Source organism: Lissotriton helveticus, chromosome 3_1 (assembly GCF_964261635.1).
Source record: "Lissotriton helveticus chromosome 3_1, aLisHel1.1, whole genome shotgun sequence".
Taxonomy (NCBI): Eukaryota; Metazoa; Chordata; class Amphibia; order Caudata; family Salamandridae; genus Lissotriton; species Lissotriton helveticus.
Window position 1 is genome coordinate 654,748,551 of NC_136061.1, and position 24,145 is coordinate 654,772,695.

General features: G+C 45.7%; 1 protein-coding gene across 2 annotated transcripts in view; it reads left to right on the top strand.

Moving 5' to 3' along the window:
* The window catches only part of KPNA6 (karyopherin subunit alpha 6), a 685,221-nt gene that overhangs the window by 472,219 nt on the left and 188,857 nt on the right, over positions 1 to 24,145 (top strand). For both annotated transcript variants that reach the window (XM_078680680.1, XM_078680679.1), the window contains exon 8: positions 11,210 to 11,309. In XM_078680680.1, coding sequence (XP_078536806.1) covers positions 11,210 to 11,309 — 100 coding nt within the window. The remainder of the gene's footprint in view (positions 1 to 11,209; positions 11,310 to 24,145) is intronic.

The window sequence follows — 24,145 nt, forward strand, 5'->3', positions numbered from 1 at the left end:
TTACACTTCTTGTATGGAGGGAAAGGGGGCCGCCAGCTCCTACCAGCGACGAAGATCACCCTTACGGCGTGGCGCAGAGCGACAATTAGAATGGGCTGGCATGAAAGGCTCACCCGACAGACACCCCTATGGTCGTGTAGGTGGCTGACAGAGCTACATAAACTGAAGGGGTTCCACAGGTGGGATGACATTGGCATCTCCACGGTGGGAGATGTCATAGCAAAGGGGGAACTTAAAACCTTCCAGGAGCTACGGCAGGACTTTGGCCTCCAGAACACCCAGTACTATAAATACTTGCAGTTGAGACATGCATGGGGAGCTCAGCACATATCGCTTACCGACATACCCCAGTTTGCACCACTCGAGGGCCGATTACTACAGGAGCAGATACAGAGGGGGGCAATATCTATGACATACAAAACACTGACAAATAATATGTTGGGAGACTTGCGGACACTCAGGGAGAGGTGGGAGGCAGATGTGGGCACGATGGAGGACCTGGATTGGGAACTAGCACTCATGCACCCGAGGGAAGTGGCCATAAAATCGAGGCTTCGCCTCATACAGTTTAAGATCCTTCACCGGGCCTACTTCGACAGAGTGAGGCTTGCCCGGATGGGGAGGGTGACCGACACCTCTTGCATACGATGCCAGCGTCAGACAGGCGATTTCTTCCACATCATTTGGGGCTGCACAGTGATACAGGAATATTGGGGTGAGGTATTCAGGGAACTGAGTATGATATTGGAGGTGGAGATTCCTAGGGATCCCAAACTGGCGCTTTTGGGCATGTCGACGGAAGTAGACATCACACGATACCTACTCATTTTCCTGCTGCTGGCTTTGGTAGTAGCAAAAAGAGACATAGCACGAATGTGGGGGGCGCCTGGGAAACCCAACCTGGAGGAATGGAGGAGGGGTTTAGATATGTATATGGCAGCGGAAAGAGTGACCTACAAAGCCAGAGGGTGCCCTCGGAAATTTCGAAAAATATGGACTAAGTGGAGGCGCTACCATGGACTGGAGTAGGACTGTCCGGGGAGAAGGGCGGGTGGCAGGGGAGATAGTCGGGGAGACACGTTTGTCGCTGATTCCAACATAGTTGTTTCTGGAGGGTTTGGATCGCTGGATTACCTATGTACTATGTCAAGACTTAGAGGATGAGAGAGGCTCGGAGGTCGAGGGAGGTGGCGGAAAAGGGGGGTATGCTGCAGGGGGGGGGGGGGAATGGGGGGGCGGGAAGAGGGGCCTTCGATAGAGGCTTCTCAGTTGCTGCCTTTATCAGGAGTTAAGGGGGGTGGGAGGGAGTTGGGGGTGAAAATAGAAAACAAGTTCGTCATGATGAAAGCTATGTACCTGACATTGAAAAGTTGCAGAATTTTGGGAAGAGCGGAATGTTGACGCTCCCCCGAGTTGTTTTTGTCTCCTGCACCCATGATCCGCCTGATGCAACAATAAAAATAAATTTAAAAAAAAAAAGGAAACATGGTGTAAAACTCTTCCATATGGAGGGAATGATTACTTCGTCCTAGAGGCTCCTGCGACTCCATCAAAAAAAGGCCATGCTAAAGGCGGAATTGCCTGTTTGTTATCAAATGCACTACAATGGCAATTCTCGCATTACAAGGACGAGAGTAACCTATTCCAATCCATAACCATTTCTAACCTGGACTCCGTTGCGCAACGGTCCTCGCTTATAATATTAAATGCCTACATTCCTCCAGAAGATAATTTTACGATAGTTTTAAAACGTATGTTTTCCTATGTAAAACAGCTACTAGAGGTGGATCACCCCCCATATTTACTATTGGTGGGGGACTTAAATTGTAAAGTGTCTAACACTTCTTTAGATATGTTTAGAAATAAAGTAAAGGAAGAAGTATACAATATACCTCAAGCCCTCCTGCCCATTAAAATAAAAACTAATAAAAGAGGCAAGATTCTTCTCGGGGAACTTAGTTCCCTGGAGGGAATTATTATAAATGGCAGGATGCCTTCAGATACCCCTGCAAATTATACACATGGTTCCATTAGGGGAGAATCTATTTTGGACTATGTAATAACAGACTTTGACATGTTCTCTTTTCTTAAAGATTTAGTGATATCTCACACCCCCCCTGAGTGATCATAAAATTATCAACTTAACTGTCTCATTAATACCCCCTGAAACTAGCCTTTGGTCCTTAAAGAATAGAGGTTTTTCTATTAAGTGTAACACAGATAGATGTTATTGGGGATTTATTAATAGCAAGGATGTACAAAACATCCTTACCCAATTACTATCGGAGCTTGACTACTGGCAAGGTAGGGAATTCCTTTTTCTTGAAAACCTCATTAAAATAGTTACCGCAATGGCTAGGATTACAGGAAATCACAAAAAGAAATATTTTTCTCCTAGTCCCTTATTAAGGTTAAATAATGAGATCAATAAACTTGTTAGGAAGCAATACCTTAATAGATCAGGGGAAAATGAGTCTCAGTTAGCTCTATTAAAAAGAAGGAGGGTAAGATTGAGATCCAAGTTAAAAAGAGAAAAAGAAGACATTTTATGGATCAAGTTAAGAGAGGCATCAACTTGTAAAAACTCTAGAGATTTCTGGTCCATAATAAGGCAAGGATGTGGATCTGTAATAACGTCCACTCCTATAGTTATTACGGAAGATGTCTGGACCCAATTTGTGACCACCTTATATGCGCCTAATGGTGCAGGGGGGGACCCATGGGTTCCAGGGCTAAATAGTGATTTTAAAATGGAACTCCCCACTGAGCAATCCATAGCTACCGTAATAAAGAGCATGCGCTCTTCCGGGGCTATGGGACCTGATGAATTGCCCATGTCTATAATCAAGCAAGATGTAACTACCTGGAGCAGGATTCTTCTTCCAGTATTTCTGGCGTGTTTTAAAACACAAACAGTCCCCGACTCTTGGCGGGGAAGTATCCTAATCCCAATTTTTAAAAAAGGTGATCGGGACAATCCCTCTAATTATCGTCTAATAGCGCTATTAGACTCAATAGGGAAAATTTTTGCTAAACTTTTACTAGTGTCAATAACAGATTGGGCAAATTTAAATAATATTATACCTATGGAACAGACAGGATTTCGAAAAGAGCATGGAACTCTAGATAATCTAACATTGCTACAGGTAATCATGGACAAATATGCTCGTGTCCGGGGTGGTGGCGTATACGTAGCATTTATAGATTTCTCCACAGCGTTTGACAAGGTGGACCGTCCTACGTTGTGGAGAAAGTTGGCGGCATTGGGTATGCCGGGATACCTATTGGATTTAGTTAAGTCTCTACACGTGAACACATAGTGTAAGGTGTTACAAGGCGGTGAAAGGGGTCTTTCTCAATCTATCCCCTCCCTGAACGGATTAAAACAAGGGTGTATATTGGCACCCATATTGTTTTCCTTGTATATGGCCGATTTACCAACTACTGTTGCAGTTTGTGAGGGATTAGCCCCGAAATTTGGAGGGACAGCTATATCGATTCTAATGTATGCGGACGACATACTTGTTTTAGATCTGACCCCGAAAGGTCTCTCTAATCGTCTTCATGCATTGAATCAATTCGCTGATGCACATTATATGAAAATTAATAGCTCTAAAAGTAAAATTATGTGCATCTTTGGAAAGAAGAAGAGCAGATCTAGTAGCTATAATTGGACAATTAGCGGAGAAAAACTTGAGGTAGTTAAAACCTACATGTTTTTAGGCAAAATAATATCTGCTAATCTTAGTGAGAAGCCACACATCGAACATAATTCTCGAAAAGCGATGGCCCATGGTAGGGGATTATGTTCTTTGTATAAAGCTACAGGGAAGAGGCATTTCTCCTTATGCTTGGAGGTATTTCGAGCGAAAATTCCTGCAACCCTCCTTTATGGAATGGAATTAGTGGACTTGAAACAATGGGGTTTCATGCAAAAAATGGAAGGAAAGGTACTAAGGAAAATCTCCTCATTTAATTCAGCCTGCTCTACATCTTCATGCAGGCTGGAATTCGGACTTCGAAGTTGTTGGGCTCAGGGGTTGGCCGCCCTCGTAAGATGGGTAGCCTGCTTGGCTAGAGGTAAACCGGGCACCTTACGAGAAATCTTAAAAAAGGAATTATTGGGCAACTTTAATGAGTTATCGCAGCTGGTAAAGAATTTTAGAAAAGCGGTATCGCTGCTTGAACTGGATGAAAGCACGTTATTCTTGCTTTCTCCACTAGAGTTAAAGTTGAAGTTAAAAAGTATGTCCTGGGAACTTTGCTACAAGTCGGATATACTTGCCCAACAGAAGTATAAAGAAAGGGAAGCCCTGGTTACAACCTACACACCAAAACTAGCCCAACAATATTTAATTTGGAATATTCCTCATGGTGTCCGTAGATTATGGTACCTTTTACGTCATAATTTGCTTCCACTTAAGCCACTTTTAGCAAAATGGTATGGGGTTTCTCCTCTATGCAATTTATGTAATAATGCTGTTCAAGATCTTAACCATGTATTGTTTATTTGTCCGGTATTGCGCCCCATGCGCCAAAAATGGATAAAACCAATTTGTTTACAATTGGGAATTGTGAATGTAAAAATGTTCTTCCTTGCACTTTATTGCCCCCCTAACGAAATGTTCTGTTCCAGAATTTTTAAATATTTTAAAGAGTTTTTAGATATTTATTAATGAAATTCCGGGAGATGTTGATGATTGCATTACTTGCAGATAATCAGTGGCTATTCCTTTTGTCGTATGTTGTTTTTATGTATTATTGCTATGTTAATACGTATGTATTTTTTATGTGGCCCTCAATGAGAGCCAAATCATAATAAACTTAACTTGAACTAACTAACTTGAACAGGTTTTAAACCCTGTAGAGAATGTGGGAAGATGATGTCCGTTACGGACCCACATCAAGACTGTATTTGGTGTCTGAGCTCCGACCACGACGTGGATGGGTGTTCGTCGTGTCAAAAGATGAATCCAAAGGCCCTGCGAGAAAGGGAGTCTAAGCTTCTTGTGGCTAAGCTGAAGGCCGATAAGGTCAGAAAATCGTCGAAATCCCACTCGAAGAAGTCGTAGTCGAGATCGAGGTCTCGGGAGGCGTTGGCTTCGAAGTCTTCATCAGATCATGCTTCGAGGTCTCATAAGAAGCATAAGAAGAGGAGACATGAATCTCGACGTCATTCGGGTGATAAGTCTGACTCGAGGTCGAAATCACCCAAGAAGATTAAATCAAAGGTAATTCCTCCACAAGTATCGGATCAGGAAGGCGAGGCCTCGCCTTCGGAGTCGCTAGTTCATTCTCCGACTCCGGTTCCCGATCCGACTCCAGCTCCATCTCTGGCTCCATCTCCGGCTCCATCTCCGGCTCCATCTCCGGCTCCATCTCCGACTCCGGAAGACGCCGGTGGAGTTCCTGTTGAGGAGGAGGCTTCGACTCCCGTTATTGAAACGGATTCGAATCTACCTCGAGATCGACCTGAGCATCCACCTTTTCCAGCTCCAGGTCAGGACCCTTCGGCGTTTCTCAACGCTATGTATGGTGTTTTCTCGAGGTCATGGTACCCCTCTGGAGCGCCTTCGGGTCCCATGGGTCCAATGGCATTCAATTTGGGTATACCTCATTCCTATGCCCCGGCACCTTTCATGCCGTATATGCCAGCCCCGACCACGATCTGGCAGTACCAGGCTCCACCGAGGTCGACGCCGATGTCGACGCCGGCTCGACCGAAGTCGACGACTCCAGCACCGGCGTCGCCCGCTCCAAGCAAATCTATGGGACATCCTTCTAAGCCATCGGATTCGATTCCGACGTCGGCTCCGGCGCCGTCGGAGTCGACAGTGGATCCGGCTGCACTCCGCGTTAAGCAGAGGTCTAGGAGAGAGGCTCAACGTCTCCTGGAAGAACAGAGGTATTGTGAGTTTCATTCCGACTTGGAAGAAGGTGAGCTGGATGAGAATTATTTCGAGGACCTAGCAGAGGCGAGTGGTCTTGAATTTTCTCCAGAGTGGGTTTTACCATCAGGCCCTGATGCACCCTCTAAGGATGTTCAGCCATATCATGTGGTTATGAAAAAGGCAGCGGGTCTTTTAGGTTTAACTTTGCCTACTGTTGAATTTAAATCAAATTTACTAACTGAGGTTCTTCATTCTCCAAGCTCTGCTGTGGAACCTTTACTCCCGTTTAATGATGCTTTGACTGAACCCATTATGGAAGTGTGGAAGAAGCCTCTTTCTGCTCCTGCTGTTTCGAAAGGTGTGGCTAGGAGGTATAGAGTAGCTCCTGAAGATCCTGCCTTTTTGTCGTCTCACCCTTCTCCTGAGAGTTTGGTGATTCAAGCGGCATGTTCTAAGAAGTCAGTTGGTGCTTTTCCACAGGTACCTGGCGACAAAGAAGCTAGAAAGCAAGATCAAGTGGCCAAAAAGACTTTTTCTTCTGCGAGTATGGCATTAAAATCAACAAATGCCACTTGCCTTATGGGAAGGTATGTGCATGCACTTATGGACTCTATGCGTACATTGATCCCTAAGGTTCCAGAAGACTGCAGAAATGACTTTGAGGAAGTTTTATCTGACACTCAAGCGGCAGCTCGTCAGGTCATCCAGAGTGGCCTCGATACTGCGGATTCTGTGGCAAGGATCATGGGCACGGCAGTTGCCACAAGGCGTTCAGCTTGGTTAAAATCCTCTGATTTTTCTGCTGATGTACAGTCTGCTTTGTTGGATCTGCCTTTTGATGGTGAAGGACTCTTTGGCAAAAAGGCAGATACGGCCTTGGAAAGGTTCAAGGATAGCAGGGCGACTGCTAGATCTCTTGGTCTTCAGGTCAGAGGTTCTACGACCAGGAAATTCAGAGGTTTTGGTCGCTCTTCCTTTCGTACATTTAGACAAGGTCAGCAGCAGCAACAACAGCAACAGCTGCAGCAAAATACCTTGTATAGGTCGTACAGGGGAAAGCAAAGGGCACGTCCTCGAGGGCGTCAAGCCTCTTCCTCCTCCACCTCCTCCAACCCCCCAGCCACAGAAAAGCAGCCCTAGATCCGCCATTCAGGATCATGTGGGTCCGGTGGGGGGTCGGCTTACCCACTTTCTACGGGATTGGGAATCGGTTACATCAGATCTTTGGGTTCTCAATCTCGTAGAAAATGGGTATGCCCTTCCCTTTCGGGAATTTCCTCCCAATTACCCTCCTTGTCCGGGATATTGCTCAGAGGAACATCTGTTACTTCTTCTGGAGGAAGTTCAAACTCTATTAAGAAAGGGTGCGATAGAGGTGGTCCCAGAGCAGGAAAGGGGTCAGGGATGCTACTCCCGGTATTTCCTGATACCCAAGAAGGATGGCAGGCTTCGTCCAATCCTGGATCTCAGGATCTTGAATTTTTATCTGAAGCAGGAGAAATTCAAGATGCTCACCCTTGCTCAGGTTCTTCAGGCTCTGCTGGAAGAAGACTGGATGGTGTCGCTCGACTTACAGGATGCGTATTTTCACATCCCAATCCTGAAGTCGCACAAGAAGTATCTCCGTTTTACGGTGGGATCACAGCACTATCAGTTTGCGGTCCTTCCGTTTGGTCTTACTAATGCGCCTCGAGTCTTCACCAAGGTGATGGCTGTGGTGGATGCACATCTCAGAAGGTCAGGGATTTCGGTATTCCCTTATCTGGACGACTGGCTGATCAAAGCAGAGTCTCCAGAGATAGTGCTCCATCATCTGCATGAGACAACTCAATTGTTGCACAGGTTGGGTTTTTTGATAAATGTACCCAAATCTCACCTGGTGCCCTCCCAGCGCAACCTGTTCATAGGTGCAGTACTGGACACAACTGTGTGTCGTGCATTCCCTCCTCCTCAAAGGATTCGCGACATACAGGAGTTGATTCCTTTATTTTTCAATGGAGCGGTCGTTCCAGTCCTGAAGGTCCTTCGCCTGCTCGGTCTGATGGCTTCCTGCATTCTGTTGGTCAACCATGCACGCCTGCACATGAGGGCACTCCAGTGGTGCCTCCGCAGGCAGTGGTATCAACACAACGGAGATCTCAGGGAGTCTGTGAGGATCTCCAGAGATGCTGCAGCGGATCTGACTTGGTGGGGAGTGGAAGGCAACCTGTCTCAAGGGAAGCCCTTTCAACTGCCTCCAGCGGTGGCCACAGTGATAACGGATGCGTCCACTCTTGGGTGGGGTGCTCATCTGGGGGATCTGGAGATCAAGGGTCTTTGGTCTCCAGAGGAAAGGTTGCTTCACATCAACCTTCTGGAATTGCGGGCAATAAGTCTGGCGCTCAAGGCCTTCCTCCTTTCCCTTCGCGGTCGGTCGGTTCAGGTCCTGACGGACAACACCACCGCGATGTGGTATGTCAACAAGCAGGGAGGAGTAGGGTCGCAGTGTCTCTGCAGAGAGGCTCTGTGTTTCTGGTCCTGGGTTCAGGATCATCAGATTTGTCTGATGGCAAATCATCTTGCCGGAGTTCTGAACGCGCGTGCAGACAGTCACAGTCGGCAGTTCTCAGCCGACCACGAGTGGAGGCTTCACCCAGAGGTAGTTTGTCACGATTTTTCGGACGTGGGGAACTCCTCGGGTGGACCTGTTCGCCACTCGCGAGAATGCTCACTGCCCGTCATTTTGCAGCCTCCAGTTTCCGATGCAGGGAGCCTTGGGGGACGCGTTTCAGTTTAGTTGGGACTCACAACTCCTTTACGCGTTTCCTTCCATACCCTTGATTCCTCGGGTTCTGAGGAAGATTCGCCAAGACCGGGCCCAAGTTATATTGGTCGCCCTGGATTGGCCAAGAAGGGTATGGTACACAGATCTTCTCCTCCTCTCCCCGTGCCCGCCGCTCCGTCTCCCTTTCAGGGCAGATCTCCTCTCTCAGATGGTGGGGCAGGTTCTACACCCCCACCTCCAGACCTTACACCTTCATGCCTGGAGATTGAACGGGGCAACCTGAATTCCTTTTCTCTCCCACCTGATGTGGTGGATGTCATTTTATCAGCTAGGCGTGACTCCACCAAGTCCATCTATTCGTATAGGTGGTCTAAATTTGTATCCTGGTGTGGCGAGAATTCTGTTGATCCTTTGAGAGCTCGGCTGTCAGAAATACTTCAGTTTGCGCTTTCAAGGTTTTGCTGTAGCTACGGTAAAGGGATATCTATCAACTTTATCGGCTTTTATATGTTTACCGGATCAACCATATTTGTTTAAATCTCCTGTTGTATTGAGATTTTTAAAGGGTTTAACAAATAAGTTTCCTCTTACTCCCTTTATTGTGCCTCAATGGGACTTGAACCTGGTTCTTACATATTTAATGGGTTCTCCGTTTGAACCTCTGCACAGGTGTCATTTGAGACTTTTGTGTTTTAAGACTGTTTTTCTTGTCGCAATTACCTCGGCAAGGAGGATAAGTGAGCTTCAAGCTCTTAGTTCAAAGCCCCCATTCTTGACCATTCATGCTGAACGAATGGTTCTTAGGACCAGGGCTGCTTTTCTGCCTAAGGTGGTTACTCCTTTCCATTTAGGACAGTCCATTACCCTACCTACCTTCTATCCTCCCCCTCACCCTTCTAAGGAGGAGGAGCGTCTTCACCGTCTGGACCCTAAGAGGGCGATGAGCTTTTACCTTGATAGAACTAAAGACTATCGGGTGGATGACCAGCTCTTTTTGGGATTTGCTGTCTGCAAGAATGGACGAGCTGTGCACAAGCGCACACTCTCAAGATGGATCATTCTATGCATCAAGATCTGCTACGCCTTGGCTGGTAAGGAACCTCCAGAGGGTATAAGGGATCATTTTACTAGAGCAAAGTCATTAACTTCTGCTTTGTCTAGAGGTGTTCCTGTAGAGGACATTTGTAGAGCTGCGACATGGGCCTCCCTCCACACTTTTGCAAAGCATTACTGCTTGGATGGCGAGATGAGGAGGGACGGCCATTTTGCGCGCTCTGTCCTTCAAGATTTTCTGGTATAGGAGAGTGGACACCCTCCTCCGGGAGTGGGGACTGCTGTGGGAATCTATTCACAAGGTGAGGAATCCACTGGCAGATGTATCTATCAGAAGAACAAGTTACTTACCTTCGGTAACGCTTTTTCTGGTAGATACAGTATCTGCCTGTGGATTCCTCACATGCCCACCCGCCTCCCAGTTGTCCACTCTTCTATACCTTCGATAATGGCAATGTTTTAATGTATATATGTTATTCTTCTTGAATTACTGCATTGTCCTTACACTGTGTGTGTTATCTTGACTATTGTATACTATGTATATATCTATTATTGTCGGTCCGTCCGTGTGCCTCGAAGGCACGGAAAAAAGGGCGGAACTGACGTCATCACGCCGGCGTGGGCTTATTATGGTGTCGGTGACGTCATCGGAGTCGCGCGCGATGCCGTGCCTCTGTGATGTCGTCCACGTCAGCACGAAGCTACAAAAGAATTTCCGAATGTTGCTGACGCAAGGGGATATTCACAAGGTGAGGAATCCACAGGCAGATACTGTATCTACCAGAAAAAGCGTTACCGAAGGTAAGTAACTTGTTCTTCTGGGGACAACACTGGAGGATTTGGCAGTTTAATTCGGAACGTTTGATGATCTACTACTTCTGCCTGCCTTGAGAGGTGGGGGTTGAAGGGGTATGGGGGCGTCAACTATGATGCTTTACATTATATGAAAGTAATTATCTGTAGTGTTGCAATTTCTGGCCTCCGAAGACATCCATAAGGCACTGAAGGCATTCAGAAGTTGGTGGACAGAATGCTTTTTCGTGGTGCAGGGAGATGTTGTAATGCATTTGTAAGGTGCTGGCATAGTCCAGAGTGCATTTATCAGGAATATTGAGTGGTAAAAAGACCATCTTTGAGTATCATCAGGGTCCAGAATGGATTGATAGGGTGTTGGAAGGCACCAGAATGAAAGAATGAGTTTGAAGGTGATCACAGGAGACAGGAAAGCATGACATTGCATTCAGAGGATGGTAGGAGAAATTGGAAGAAGTTGGAAAGATGATTGGAGGCTTAAGAAGTAATCTTCAGGCTGGGATCTGAATTGATTCACCAGGTTCTGAAAGAGATTTGAGGCAAGAACATGGTGATGGAAGTGGCAAGTAGCAGTTGTTGGCTACTTGTTAGGGTTGTTTTGGGGGTAATGAATTCACATGGATGCCATTAAAGACGTGTGTTGCATTCGAGGTTCTTTGTATGATCTTGGATTTTGTTTCTCTTCTAGACTCCTCACCAAGTCCACCAGACTGACCATGACCAGAAATGCTGTCTGGGCCTTATCCAACCTCTGTCGAGGGAAGAATCCACCTCCTGAATTCGAAAAGGTAGAATGCAGGGCCACCTTGTGCTAAATGTGTGCTTTATAATGTTGTACCCAGGGCTTTGAGTAGGGTGAAAGAACTGGGGTGGAGAGGAGTGGGGGTGGGGTGTCTCTCAAAGGGGTGTAGCCTATGTAATTAAGGGCGTGGCTTAAATACACCTATGCTAAAAACCTGTGCATAGCATAGTGTGCCGCCTGACTGGTATTTTGCTGTTTCTGTCATTGCATCCAGATATATAATACAGCAAGTAACTATTGGCTTGGGTTGTTAATTGCATAAGACAAATCTGCAACAACTATGGCTTTGTTGTATATAATACAATTTATAATATTCTATATATAAATAAAAATGTAAATGTTCGTTTGTTCAAAATCGTAAATCTCCGAAAGTTCTTCACGGTTTCTTTGAAATTTTGACACAACGTTGGATTCGAATATGCGGGTGTTTTTATATACACATCGTTGGATTCGAATACGTGCGTGTCGAATACACGCGTGTTTTTAATCGAAAGCCCAAACAGGCACATAAAAATGTCAATGTTTGTTTGTTCTGTTCAAAATCTTAAATCTCCGAAAGTTCTTCACCGATTGCTTTGAAATTTTTGACACAAAGTTGCATTCGGATACGCGCGTGTTTTTATAGAACAACGTTGGATTCGAATATGCGCGTGTCCAATACGCACGTGTTTTTAATCGAAAGGCCGAACAGACCTTATCGATTTGGTTGCTGCGCAACAACTACAATGGACGCACAGAGACAATAGTCTACATATATTAGGATGGACAGTTGGTGTCAGGATGGCAGACTGGGAAGTGGGAGGGGGGAGGAGTTGGTTCACTTTGCAACAGTCGTGCGTGTTTATATGTATACACAACATTGGATTCGAATACGCGCGTGATTTTAATCGAAAGGCTGAACAGACCCTATCGATTTTGCTTGCTGCGCAACAACTACAACGGACGCATACAGACAATAGTCACAAAAACATATTGTATACCCACAAGCATTGTGAAATTAAACATATTAGAAACATGCGCTTACTCTTTTCTTTCTCTTCCATTTAACCAGTGTGAGCCACAGCAACACGTCTTTTGGTAGTCTTTTGGACTTTTGGAAGTTACATCAAAGGCACCCTGAAGGTGAGGGCAAAATTGGAGAGCCCGATAGGCACCTGCCTCAGCACCTGCTTTTTAGAACTGCCAGTGCTGAGCACCGTCAGGACCCGGCCCACTTAATTTATTTATTTTATTTTGAAAGTTTTATATAGCGCGAACAAGATCTTTGCAGATATCAGAGCGCTTCACAGCCGAAAGGAACAACGTGTGATTAAATGACAATTGGGGTGGGGGAGGTACATGTGGGAGCATAGTCAGCCAGATACATCAATAATGATACAAGTACAAATAATTGATAGCGTAAACCCACAGGCAGGTCAATAACACGATTAATACAGAATGCAAAAAAAGATCATTGGAACTGAATGGTACAGCGTCTGTAAATAACAGCCCCAATAATAATTAAGTGTATTTAGCCATGAGGATAGCTTTTACTTCTCTCTTAAAAAGTATGGTAGAGGTGATGAGCCTTAATTCAGGGGGGAGTGAGTTCCAGATCCTTGGTGCCATTCCTGAGAAGGAGCGTTTGTACGTTTTATGTTACGTTTGTACGTTTAATGCTCTGTCTGCACGTAAATGGCTGCCACAGAAAAGAATACTGAAGCCAAAAGAAAAGAAACTGCTCCAGCAAAGATTCTTCCTAGATTCATTTACTTTTTTTTGGGCCGTAACATTGCTTCTCCAACATAGATTCTGTGATTCGTTTATTATGAAAAAGTTACTTTCCTGTAACCTTGCTATTTTAATTGCTATACTGTCCACAAATATGCTGTGAGTAGCACCTTCATACCCCAGATTATTGGCACTATGTATATGTATCTGACTTGGCTGGAACACTAGTTTTCAGTGTGTCAATCTTTCGTAGCTTTATTATGCTACGGTTCATTCATTAAGATTTTGTAGACCTAGAGCACATTATTCTTTCAGTAGTTAAGTAAATAGCAGACAGCAAAGGCTGTAGCACTTTTCGAAAACAAGCTGATTTTTTTTCTCCAAGAAGACAGTATGTTCAAACTACCTTGAGGTTCTTCTGCTTCAGGAGCACTGTCAGTAAATTTTCACTGGTTACTTTCAGGCAGATAACATTTTAAAGACCTAATGCCCAATCTAAAACCTGCAATGGTCCATCATTAGGAGATGGCAATTCAAGACGTTTGACCTTAGGATGATACTACCCTCTATGTTAGACCTAGCACCATTGGCGTGGGTCTCCCTTCCATTTTTGTTGCTGTTGCCTCATGTGTTTTGCTGGTGTTAGCTGCTCATAGCACCGTGCCACTGCCAATCAGTGCCACAGTGCAAGTGCTCCCTGTATAAAGTGTATATGTTGATTGGTTTCCATGATTGGCTTATTTGGTTTACTGTCCGACCCCAGTAAAGGGCACCAGGAGTGCCAGGGCTTGTAAATTCCAAATGCTGCTAGTGGGCCTGCAGCACTGGTTGTGCCACCCACAGAAGCAGCCTTGTAAAATGTGTCTAAGGTCTGCCATTGCAGAACCTGCGTGCAGTCTGGTACTGTCATGCAGACTGGGCAAGTGCACCTACTTGCCAGTCCCCAAACCTTCCCTTAACTTCATATTAGTCACCCCTATGGTAGACCCCAGGGCAGGGTGCATTGTAAGTATAAGGTAGGACAAGCATTGATTTGTGCGGCATGTCCTAATAGTGAATTACAGCCATTTTCGTTTTTCACTATTGTAAGGCTACCTGTTCTCATAAGTGAGAATGGGCTGTTGGAATTGTTACACTCTATGATCCCAACAGACTCCGGGAACACGGTAGAAATTCAAGTTTGGTATGCCTGAACTCAGAATAATAAAAGACATCTTTTAGTAAAGTTTATTTTAATGTTCTGTGTTTGCCATTACCATTTTTAGAAAGTTGGTATTTGCTTGCCTAACCATTTCAGCCCGCCTCTGCTCTGATGTGTGTCTGCTGTCTGGTTTCTGTGAGTGACAGGGCTGGGGAATTCCAGGAGACAGGCTGGGCAGCCAGGTGGTGAATAGGAAGATTACACCAGGATGGGTGGGAGGAGTGCCCCTTGACTCTGAATAGGGCTGTGCTCTGCCACCACAATGCTGGCTCCACCTCCTCTGGAGTGTCTGATGTCTCTGCCTTGCACCCTGAAAGAAGAAGGCAGCCTCATGTCAGCAAAGTGCTCAAGAACTGGACTGAACTAGGCAAAGAACAAAAGATTTGTAGTTTAAATATAGGAGTCCTGCTCCTAAAAAATTAGATCCTGCTTGAACCAAGAAGAACCTCTGCCCGACAAGAAGGAACTGGGAAAGCTGCAAGAAGGAGTACTGTCCCTGACCTGGGGGATTGGCCTGCAGTGGTGGCCTTGCTGTGAAAGGAGAGGAAAAGACTGAAAAGACTTTAATCAACTTGTGCTTCAACTATCTCCAAAGGCCGCCCGCACCTCGCTTCCTTCTCCCTCCTTCGAGCCACGCTGACTAGCCGCACTCCTGCCGCTGGCTCAGGGATCGGAGCGCACCGCATGGCTGCATACGGCCCGTACGCTCGCAGCGTACCGGCCACCGTGCACTGCGCTCGTGAGGTCCCCTGGCAGCCCCGCACTCCAATAGCTCGGCCCATACGTATGACTTGTACCGGTCGCCTCGTGTCACGCTGCGCACATCACCAAGACATCCCCGCTAGGAGGCACGAAACGGATCAACGCTGCTCACAGTAAACGCCTCAGAAACCCGGACCGTCCGCATCGCTCCCCGAAGTCCCGTGCCGACGCCTCGCCCTGAGACGCCTGCAACAAGCCGGACCCACCTCGGAAAACTGCTGACACCGTCCCTGGTTTGCCTTCACTCTTGCCAGCGCTTCGTCCCCGTCGGATGCATTTTTAAGGTACTATGTACGATTCGCCCTCTGTGACCGAAGCGCATCAGACCGGAGCGTCGGCTTCGCGCATTTGACTCTGTGGCTGCATTTCATCCCCGTAGGGTCGAACGAAGAGACCCGACTCGCACAGACTATTGAATTACGCATTTTTATAACAAAGAACTCTTTGCCTAAAATAGTATTGTTGCCTCATTTTTAAAACATTATTTGGGTCTTGTGCTAAGCCTTTATATAAAGAATACTTATTTTTATACCAATCCTAGTGTGGTATCCCTTTTGTTGTGTTGTCATTGAGTTACTGTATGTGTTCACAAATGCTTAACCTGTAAAACGTTTCTGAGATAAGCCTTGTCTGTTTGCGCCACACTGCCTAGAGGGTGAGCAGGTGTTATTTTAGAGGGTGATCCCCTTATCCTGAGTAGAGGAGAGGGTCCCCGCTTGTCACAAGTAGTTACCTGTGCCAACCAGAGACCCCCAAATCTAACACTCTATTATGCACACAATCTTTTTTTGTTCTGTTTGCCTTGTGGATCGGTAACGTTACATTTCAGTCGAGCCCAAGCTAATGAGCAGGTGAGCTGTTTTTCATCTCATTTTGGTAGCACAGCTAAGATTCTCCTTTCTATTAGTGGCCCAAAGTTAATGCAGTTATTAATTTTTACTTTTCAGAACTTGCCCACATTTCAATGTTTCAGCACCTTGCCTTTGTAGTTGCCTTGAGCATTTATTGATCCTTCGTTTGTTTGGCTGTCTAAAGGAGAACCAAACCAACACAATATCTATTTTTGAATCTGACGTATTCTGATGGAAGGCAGTGAACTGGAGCTTTTTTCTGTGCTTCTGACTTCCCTCTGGAAGTCCCTTACGTTCCTAATTACTCCATAGAAGCTACAATCCATTTTGCTCTTTGAAGAGAGGCACAGATGTTTTCCTCATTTTGCCATTGACATCTTTAGTGGCACTAACAGGCCTTAATCATTTGTTTAATAAACAGGTAGTGCCAGCACTGTACTCATTACTAGTTGAGATTTTCAATTAATGTAAGAAAGAATTGTCTTAAAAACTCAAGTTATTTTTCGTTTTCTTTTTTATTTTGTAGCATTCACAATGGTCCAAAAGAATTAACACAATATTTAAAAGTGAAAACTCAAGCAATGACCTTACAAATCCAAAACAAGCATTGACATAGCCAATAGGTCTCGCCTTCGGGACCTTATAAGTGTTTAGCTATGCAGCATATTATCCCGGGTGCTGTACCACTAGAGATTGAAGAGCTATAGGAGAAAATCCAGTGAGCGAGAAAGAGTCAATTAATGGGGAGGGAAAGAGAGAGGAAGAGAGAAAGGTAGAGGAAAACAGAAATGAAGAGAAAGAGTTTGTGGGAGAAGGAAAGTGCAGGTGGGACTGATGAGATGCAAAGATGAGAAGTGTCTTGAATGCTCAACCTAAATAACAGTCAAGTAGGTGTAAGTGACCCATTTATCAACAGACAGACACTGCATCACGGGTAAGTTATATCTTTTGATAGAGGAAAGAATTTTTGCTGAGAAAATTGCTATACTGTACTTCAGTTTACAACAGACCGAATGCTCCACGCCGTAGTCAAATGGAGTGGACAGTGTTTCTCATATGACAACATGCTTAGTAACTGGACAAAACGGGGGCATGTGCTTTCAGAAGTACAGGATCGATTTTTGAGGTCTAATGAATATATATATATATATATATATATATATCTGGTGGTGGGCCCGGATGATTACACTTTGTTGTTGTCTTGGAGGAGTCTTTGTCTGCTGGATGACTCCTCCCTTAGACTGTAGTGCGCATGGGCATCGACTCCATCTTCAGATTGTTTTTTTTCCGCCATCGGGCTCGGATGTGTTTATTGTTCGGTCCCATTACCGATCTCTTTTTGAACCCAGAAATCAATATACAACATCAACATAGTCTTCGACACTGATTCCGGTCGCCCGCGTCGAAGAAAGGCTCCACTTCTCGATTCCAGCGCTCGTCGAGGCCGTCGGGCCCAACTGCGCCATTGGGCCTTTGCCTCATGGAAAGAACACAGTTCAAGAAGTGCCCTCAGTGTGGACACAAGTTTCCCCACACCGACCTTCATGGGTCGAGACTGTGAGGCCTGCCCTTCGTTCCGGTCCAGGAAAACAATCCGGGACCCTCGAGCTTGAAGAGCTATGGAACAGTCATCGTCGTCGACACCAGACCTCATCATAGACGAGGCGCCAATCGAGGTAGACGCCGAAGAACAGCAAGAAGACGTCGCTTCCGAAGCAGAGGAGTCAGCTTCCGGAGACGACGATCGATCAGAAGATGACTATCTTCTTCCAGCTGGTCAACAGGTCGTGAGTAAGAGCGTCGACCCTGTTCCCCCCCCCCCCCCCCCCCCCCCAACACCGGGACAGGCTTTGGTTCCACCTCCACCTCCGGGTCCAGGTGCACACCGATCAAAACCTTCCGACGCCCCGCCTTCAGGATCGGCAGCAAAGGGCACTAAAAAGCCTCCAGTCGACTCAGGCTCGAGTCAGTCTGTCGGTCCCGAAAAGCAAAAAGTGCTTAAGCCGAAGACAACGCCGGCACCAAAACATCCATCGGTACCGAAGGTACCGAAAAACACCGAAAGACATTTCCAAAGTTATCGAACCGAAAACGACCCCGGTAACGAAAAAAGCGGACCCGAAAGCAGTTCCGATACCGAAACATACTTTGGCTCCGAAGGCAGATGAATCTAAACACCAGGGAACAAAAGCTTCGGATCCAAAAAGCACAGATACAAAGAAAAAACAAGAAAAATCTTCGGAACCGAAACCAAGACCCGTTCCAAAGACAATAGACACTGCAAAGTCTAAACCTGTCTGCCCCAAACATAAATCGGCTCCGAAAAAGGATTTGCCTATAGAAGAACCTTTCCAACCTGATGTAAGGCAAAAAAACTATCAAAATTCATCCAAAGACTGGACATGTATACACAGTGCCTGAAAAGAGGAAAATGGACTATCCCAAACCATCGCTAGTTCCTCTAAAAAAGCATTTTTCAAACTTCCCCTATAAGAATTACTTCACCAGAAGCAGAATGCCAGCAGATATCTCTCCTGGCATTCATCAGCTAGTACACATAGCCTTATACCACAAGATGAGGATTATGGGGATACATGCTCACAAGAGGTAGAGAGTGATCATCAAATGGATGATATTAATGACCCAGATGATATAGCTGGTCCATCAGGTGACCCATGAAACGATTATAATGCACCAGATGCACCAGATCTACCACAAGACGATGTATACTCGTCTAGGCCATCTCCACCAGATGACACCATTGGGTTCACACAGCTCATACATAAAGCAGCTACATTCCATGGAGTAGACTTACATACAGATCCAATAGAAGAAGACTTTCTAATGGACACACTGTTAACATCACAAAAGACCACAACCATACTTCCAATACTTTAAAAAAAAATCTTTTTATTAGTTTTAAAAAGGCAATAACAATAAGAACGTATCGGGTGCAATGCAATCAGATACATACAATTATCATATCGTTGAAAAATCAGGACAGTAGCGACATGAGACACAGGACACCAAGACTCAACACTCCTAAACAATCAGGATTATGAAATTAACAGGGTTCGCCCTTTCGAAGGGTGCTGCCCATCGGTCCCGCCGCCCACAAAATCACTCTATACTTAGATCATGAACAGGATACATTACAGTCCTTGTATGTAGAAGATACCCAAATCAAACTTTTGACACTCGCATTGTCACCGTAATACTGAAAAGGGGGTCAGGATAATTAAGAAAAGAAAAGAAACAAAAAAAACGCAAAGCGCGCAACACCCCACCCTGCACCGCTGCATGCAGCTTACGCCAAACCCCAACTAGCAGTGTGCCTGTCGCCCCATCTAAACTATAACCCAAAATAGGAAATGGAGGAGGGCCTTTGTACAGGCTCCCGGCCTCTCCCCTCCCGCTAACTCTGAGCCTCCCCCTTAGTAAGGATATTTAACAGTTACACAATCGGGCTAAGATCGGGGGATTTATTACTCGCCTACATCGCCTCCCGGTAGCAACATTATAAAGTGAGTCCCACACAGCCACAACTCGAACAAATGTCTTGAAGGATAAGCCGGTGTCAGCCCTGGCCAGTTCGATCAGGTACACGAGTGTTCTCCAACCAAACAGTCGCCATCTTGGAAAAGTGAGAAGACCAAAAGTGTCCGCTTGGCTGAACACAGGAGCGAGCCGGAAACATCACAGCATAGTCAATCACGTTATCACCGGGTCCCATCCGCGCCATCTTTAACTCCCAACGTTGTTTCCAGTCACATTTAACTGAGTTCGAAAAAAGCGAGAGGGCCACCTCATCAAACCACTCCTGAGTCCTCACATAAGCCCACAGATGTACTTTACGGCGCGATTTTCTCTCCGTCAATGTCAATACTGAACATGCCAACACAACAGGGACTTCCGATACATAGCCATTAGCTGACTTGCCAAGCAGAGTCTCACTCCCCACTCGCTGTACAGGGTTGATGGCATCGATTAAACCAGTTGCTGTGGACGCCGCCACTTTCACAATGTCATGAAATTGAACACAAGCCGCTTTCATACGCCCCATCTCGAAAGTAACGGCATCCAATTTGCGCTCCAGAGCGTGGACTCTCTGGTTCAGGGAAAGGTGAAGACCACCGACAGCCGCCATTAGAGCCGCAAGCGTGGGTTCAACCCTGGCCATCGCTGATTGTTCCCCCTCGTTGGTGACAGTCTGGTCTGGTGTCGGAAACCCCCCAGTTAGGACGTGTCGTCCCAAGATATCCGTGCGACTTTCCCTGGACCCCATGGATGGTTGGGTTCGAATCCTACGCAGGTCGATATTGGGTGTCATGTCATACATTTCACCCATGGTCAGTCCCTCGGGCCCATAGGGATAGACCCACTAGAGTTAAAGATGATGGCACCCGCTCCAATCACGTGCATGATAGACAGGAGCCGCCGTCAGGATGTGACCGCATCCGCCGGGTCACCTTTCCGACGATTTCCAGGCCATTAACGACTCTGGCTCCGTAAATTAATTCCCAACTTGCATCCGCAGTGACTGTGGGATGTTCCTTCGCAACGCCAATCTGTTCGGATGTTCAATGCGAAGATCTGACAAAAACTTCACTTCCGTTTCGGTGGACCGGCTCCTCCCAAACTCCTGTGTCCGATGTTGTTCAACTAGGTGCCGGCTAGATTTCTACTCAAGGCCTCGGCTTCAGGGCTGATGTAGGCCGCAAACTTCAAGACGATGTTTCTCCGTTCTCGAAACCGATGGAACTTTCGGGGTCTCACGGTTCGGCGTTATTTTGATTAGTCTACAGGGGAGCGTTGCATAGGCACAGGTTAGCTAGCAGGATCTTGTAGCAGGATGAGGAGGTCTACGGAGCCGGGAGCCTAAGCGGCCATCTTGGTCGCCAGCTTGGCTCCTCCCTATACTTCCAATACTTAGTGGAGTGGTAATACACGTACCAGAAATATTTAAAGACCCAGTCAGGGCCAGACTAATTAACCCCAGACTGGAAAAGAAATACAAAGCGGCGCCATCTGATCCTGCATATATTAAAGGACAGTTGCCACTAGACTCACTAGTAGTGTCAAATGCGAGAAAGAGAGCCAACTCGCAGACAACAGAGGATGCTCCACCCCCTGACAAAGAGTCTAAGCTCTTGAATGCTTCAGGAAAACGCACCCTCTCACAAGCAGCCAACATATGGAGGATTGCTAACACTCAAGCTCTGTTAGCAAGATATGACAGAGCTCATTAGGATGAGTTCGAGTCGCTCATGCAACACTTGCCAGAACAATATAAGGCTAGGGCTTCTGATTTAATACACGAAGACAAAGTTATAACAAATACCTCCATAAGATGTGCACTAGACACTGCAGACACAGCATCTAGAGAAGTAAATACAGGGATACTGTTGCACAGACATGCATGGCTACGCATCTCTGGGTTCAAACCAGAAGTACAAGCCAGTATCTTAAACCAACCATTTGACCAACAACATCTTTTTGGTCCAAATGTAGACAGTGCACTGGAAAAAAATGAAAAAAGATACTGATACGGCAAAATCAATGGGAGCTTAACAAACGTAAGCCCATAGACCTTCCTTTCGTCGCTCCTCATATAGGGGTGCCTCTAAGAGTTTCCAGACTGACAACACCTCCTCTACTTACAAAGCGCCCAACCAAACTTCGCCCAGGAAGGAACTGAAGTCCTGGTTGTTTGTCCAATAGTTTTTGCTGTCTGTTCATCTGCTCCTGATTTCTGCATCGGGTTTTGAAGCGCCGGGACACTCCTTGGAGTAGCTGAGCGCTATATAAAACCGATTTTAACATAACATAACATATTATAGAGGAGGGTATAGAGGAAACAATAAAGGGTAGAGGAAGAGGCAACAATAATCGCAATGCCTCTACTCCCAAACAGTGACTTCCCTTCCATCCCCCCAGACCATTCCACTCCAGCCGGGGGGAGGTTACAACAGTTCCTACCTGTCTGGAACTCCCATCACCACAGACAGGTGGGTGAGACAAATAATTCAGTTGGGTTATTGCCTGGAGTTCACTTCCACTCCTCCAGTAATACCACCCATACAGCGTCCCATGTCACAAGAACACCTCCTACTACTAAGACAAGAGGTAGAATCTCTACTGCAAAAGAATGCAATAGAACCAGTACCAAAAGAACATCAGAACACAGGGGTATACTCTCTTTATTTTCTCATACCCAAAAAGGACGGATCTCTCAGACCTATTCTAGATCTAAGACCCCTAAACCTGTACATACATTCAGACCATTTTCATATGGTCACACTACAACATGTTCTACGGTTACTAGAGAAAGGCGACTTCCTTGCCACATTAGACCTCAAGGACGCATACTTCCACATTCACATTAATCAATCTCCCAGAAAGTACCTTCGGTTTGTACTAGAAGGTCAGCACTACCAATTCAAGGTACTCCCCTTCGGAGTAACAACAGCACCTCGAGTGTTCACAAAGTGTCTAGCAGTAGTAGCAGCACACTTAAGAAGGGACAACATTCATGTCTTCCCATAACTCGACGACTGGTTAATAAAATCCAAGTCATACAACCAATGTGTACAGCACATCTGCCTGCTACACAAGTTGGGGTTTACAGTGAATCAAAGGAAGTCACATCTACAACCGTCCCTGTCTCAGCAGTATCTAGGTGCCACAATAGATACCTCCAAGGCAATAGCGTACCCCAACCTAACAAGAATACAGACTATGCAAAATCTTATCAAAAGATTCCAACCACAACACTCACTATAAGCTTGAGTGTTCATGCAACTAATAGGAATGATGGCATCTTGCATTTTCATAGTACCATACGCAAGACTACAAATGCGCCCCATACAAGAATGCTATGCAAGTCAGTGGAATCCGGCTCAACAAGAAAAAACAGATCTGGTGGTGGTAGACGATCGGACATATCGTTCTCTGCAATGGTGGAACACCAAACCTTTCCAGGGGCCGGCCGTTTATAGAACCTGTTCCACAAATCATACTAACTATAGATGCATCTCTCACTGGATGGGGAGCGTATTTACAAAGCCGCACAGTACAAGGTACATGGACACTGCAACAAAAAGTACTCCACATAAATCATCTGGAGTTACTAGCGATTTTTCAAGCTCTAAAATCGTTTCAACTCTGCCTGTCAAACAAGGCTGTACTAGTCCGGATGGATAATATGACAGCAATGTACTACATTCAAAAGCAAGGAGGGACACACTCCCTACAGCTCTCCCGTCTGGCGCAGAGCATTTGGAGGTGGGCCATTCCTCGAAATATTTTTCTGTTAGCAGAACATCTACCAGGAGATCACAATCAATTGGCAGATCAGAGACAACAGATACACGAATGGGAGCTTCATCCTCAAGTTCTTCAGCCATTTTTTCAAAGGTGAGGCCAACCAGAGATGGATCTGTTTGCTACACACCGCAACTCCAAATGCCCAAGCTACGCCGCCAGATAACCACACCCATTATCGAAAGGAAATGCGGTATGGATGAACTGGTCAAACAAATTTGCGTACGCTTTTCCTCCTCTCCCACTAATTCCATTAGTGGTACGCAAGCTACGGCAACATTCTTTCACATTGATTCTCATAGCCTCAACGTGGGAGAGACAAACATGGTACACCATGCTACTACAGCTCTCAGTAGTACCACACACAAACTAAAACTCTCCCCACATCTACTAACACAGAACCATGGAGAGATTATGCATCCAGATCCAATGTAGCTCAATCTGGCGATCTGGCTCCTGAAGTCTTAGAGTTTGGATATCTAAATTTACCTACTGATTGCATGAATATCATTAAAGAAGCAAGACGTCCTTCCACTAGAGCATGTTATGCAGCAAAGTGGAAAAGGTTTGTTGTATATTGCACAAATAACAACATCAACCGCTTAGATGTTTCCATACAAAACATCATATGTTACCTGTTACATCTACCAAGATCTAACTTAGCGTACTCCTCAATCAGGTTACATCTTGCTGCTATAGCTGCATATCTTCAGAACAGACAACATTTGTCATTGTTCAGAGTCCCTGCAATCAAAGCGTTTATGGAAGGACTTGAACGGATAATTCCTCCCTGAATACCACCCTCTCCAGTATGGAATTTAAATATTGTTCTCACAAGACTTATGGGTCCTCCTTTTGAACCATTGCATAAGTGTGAATTACAGTTTCTTACATGGAAAGTTGTTTTTCTAGTAGCAGTTTCCTCACTAAGAAGAGTAAGTGAGATCCAGGCATTAGCAATTCAAGAACCATTAA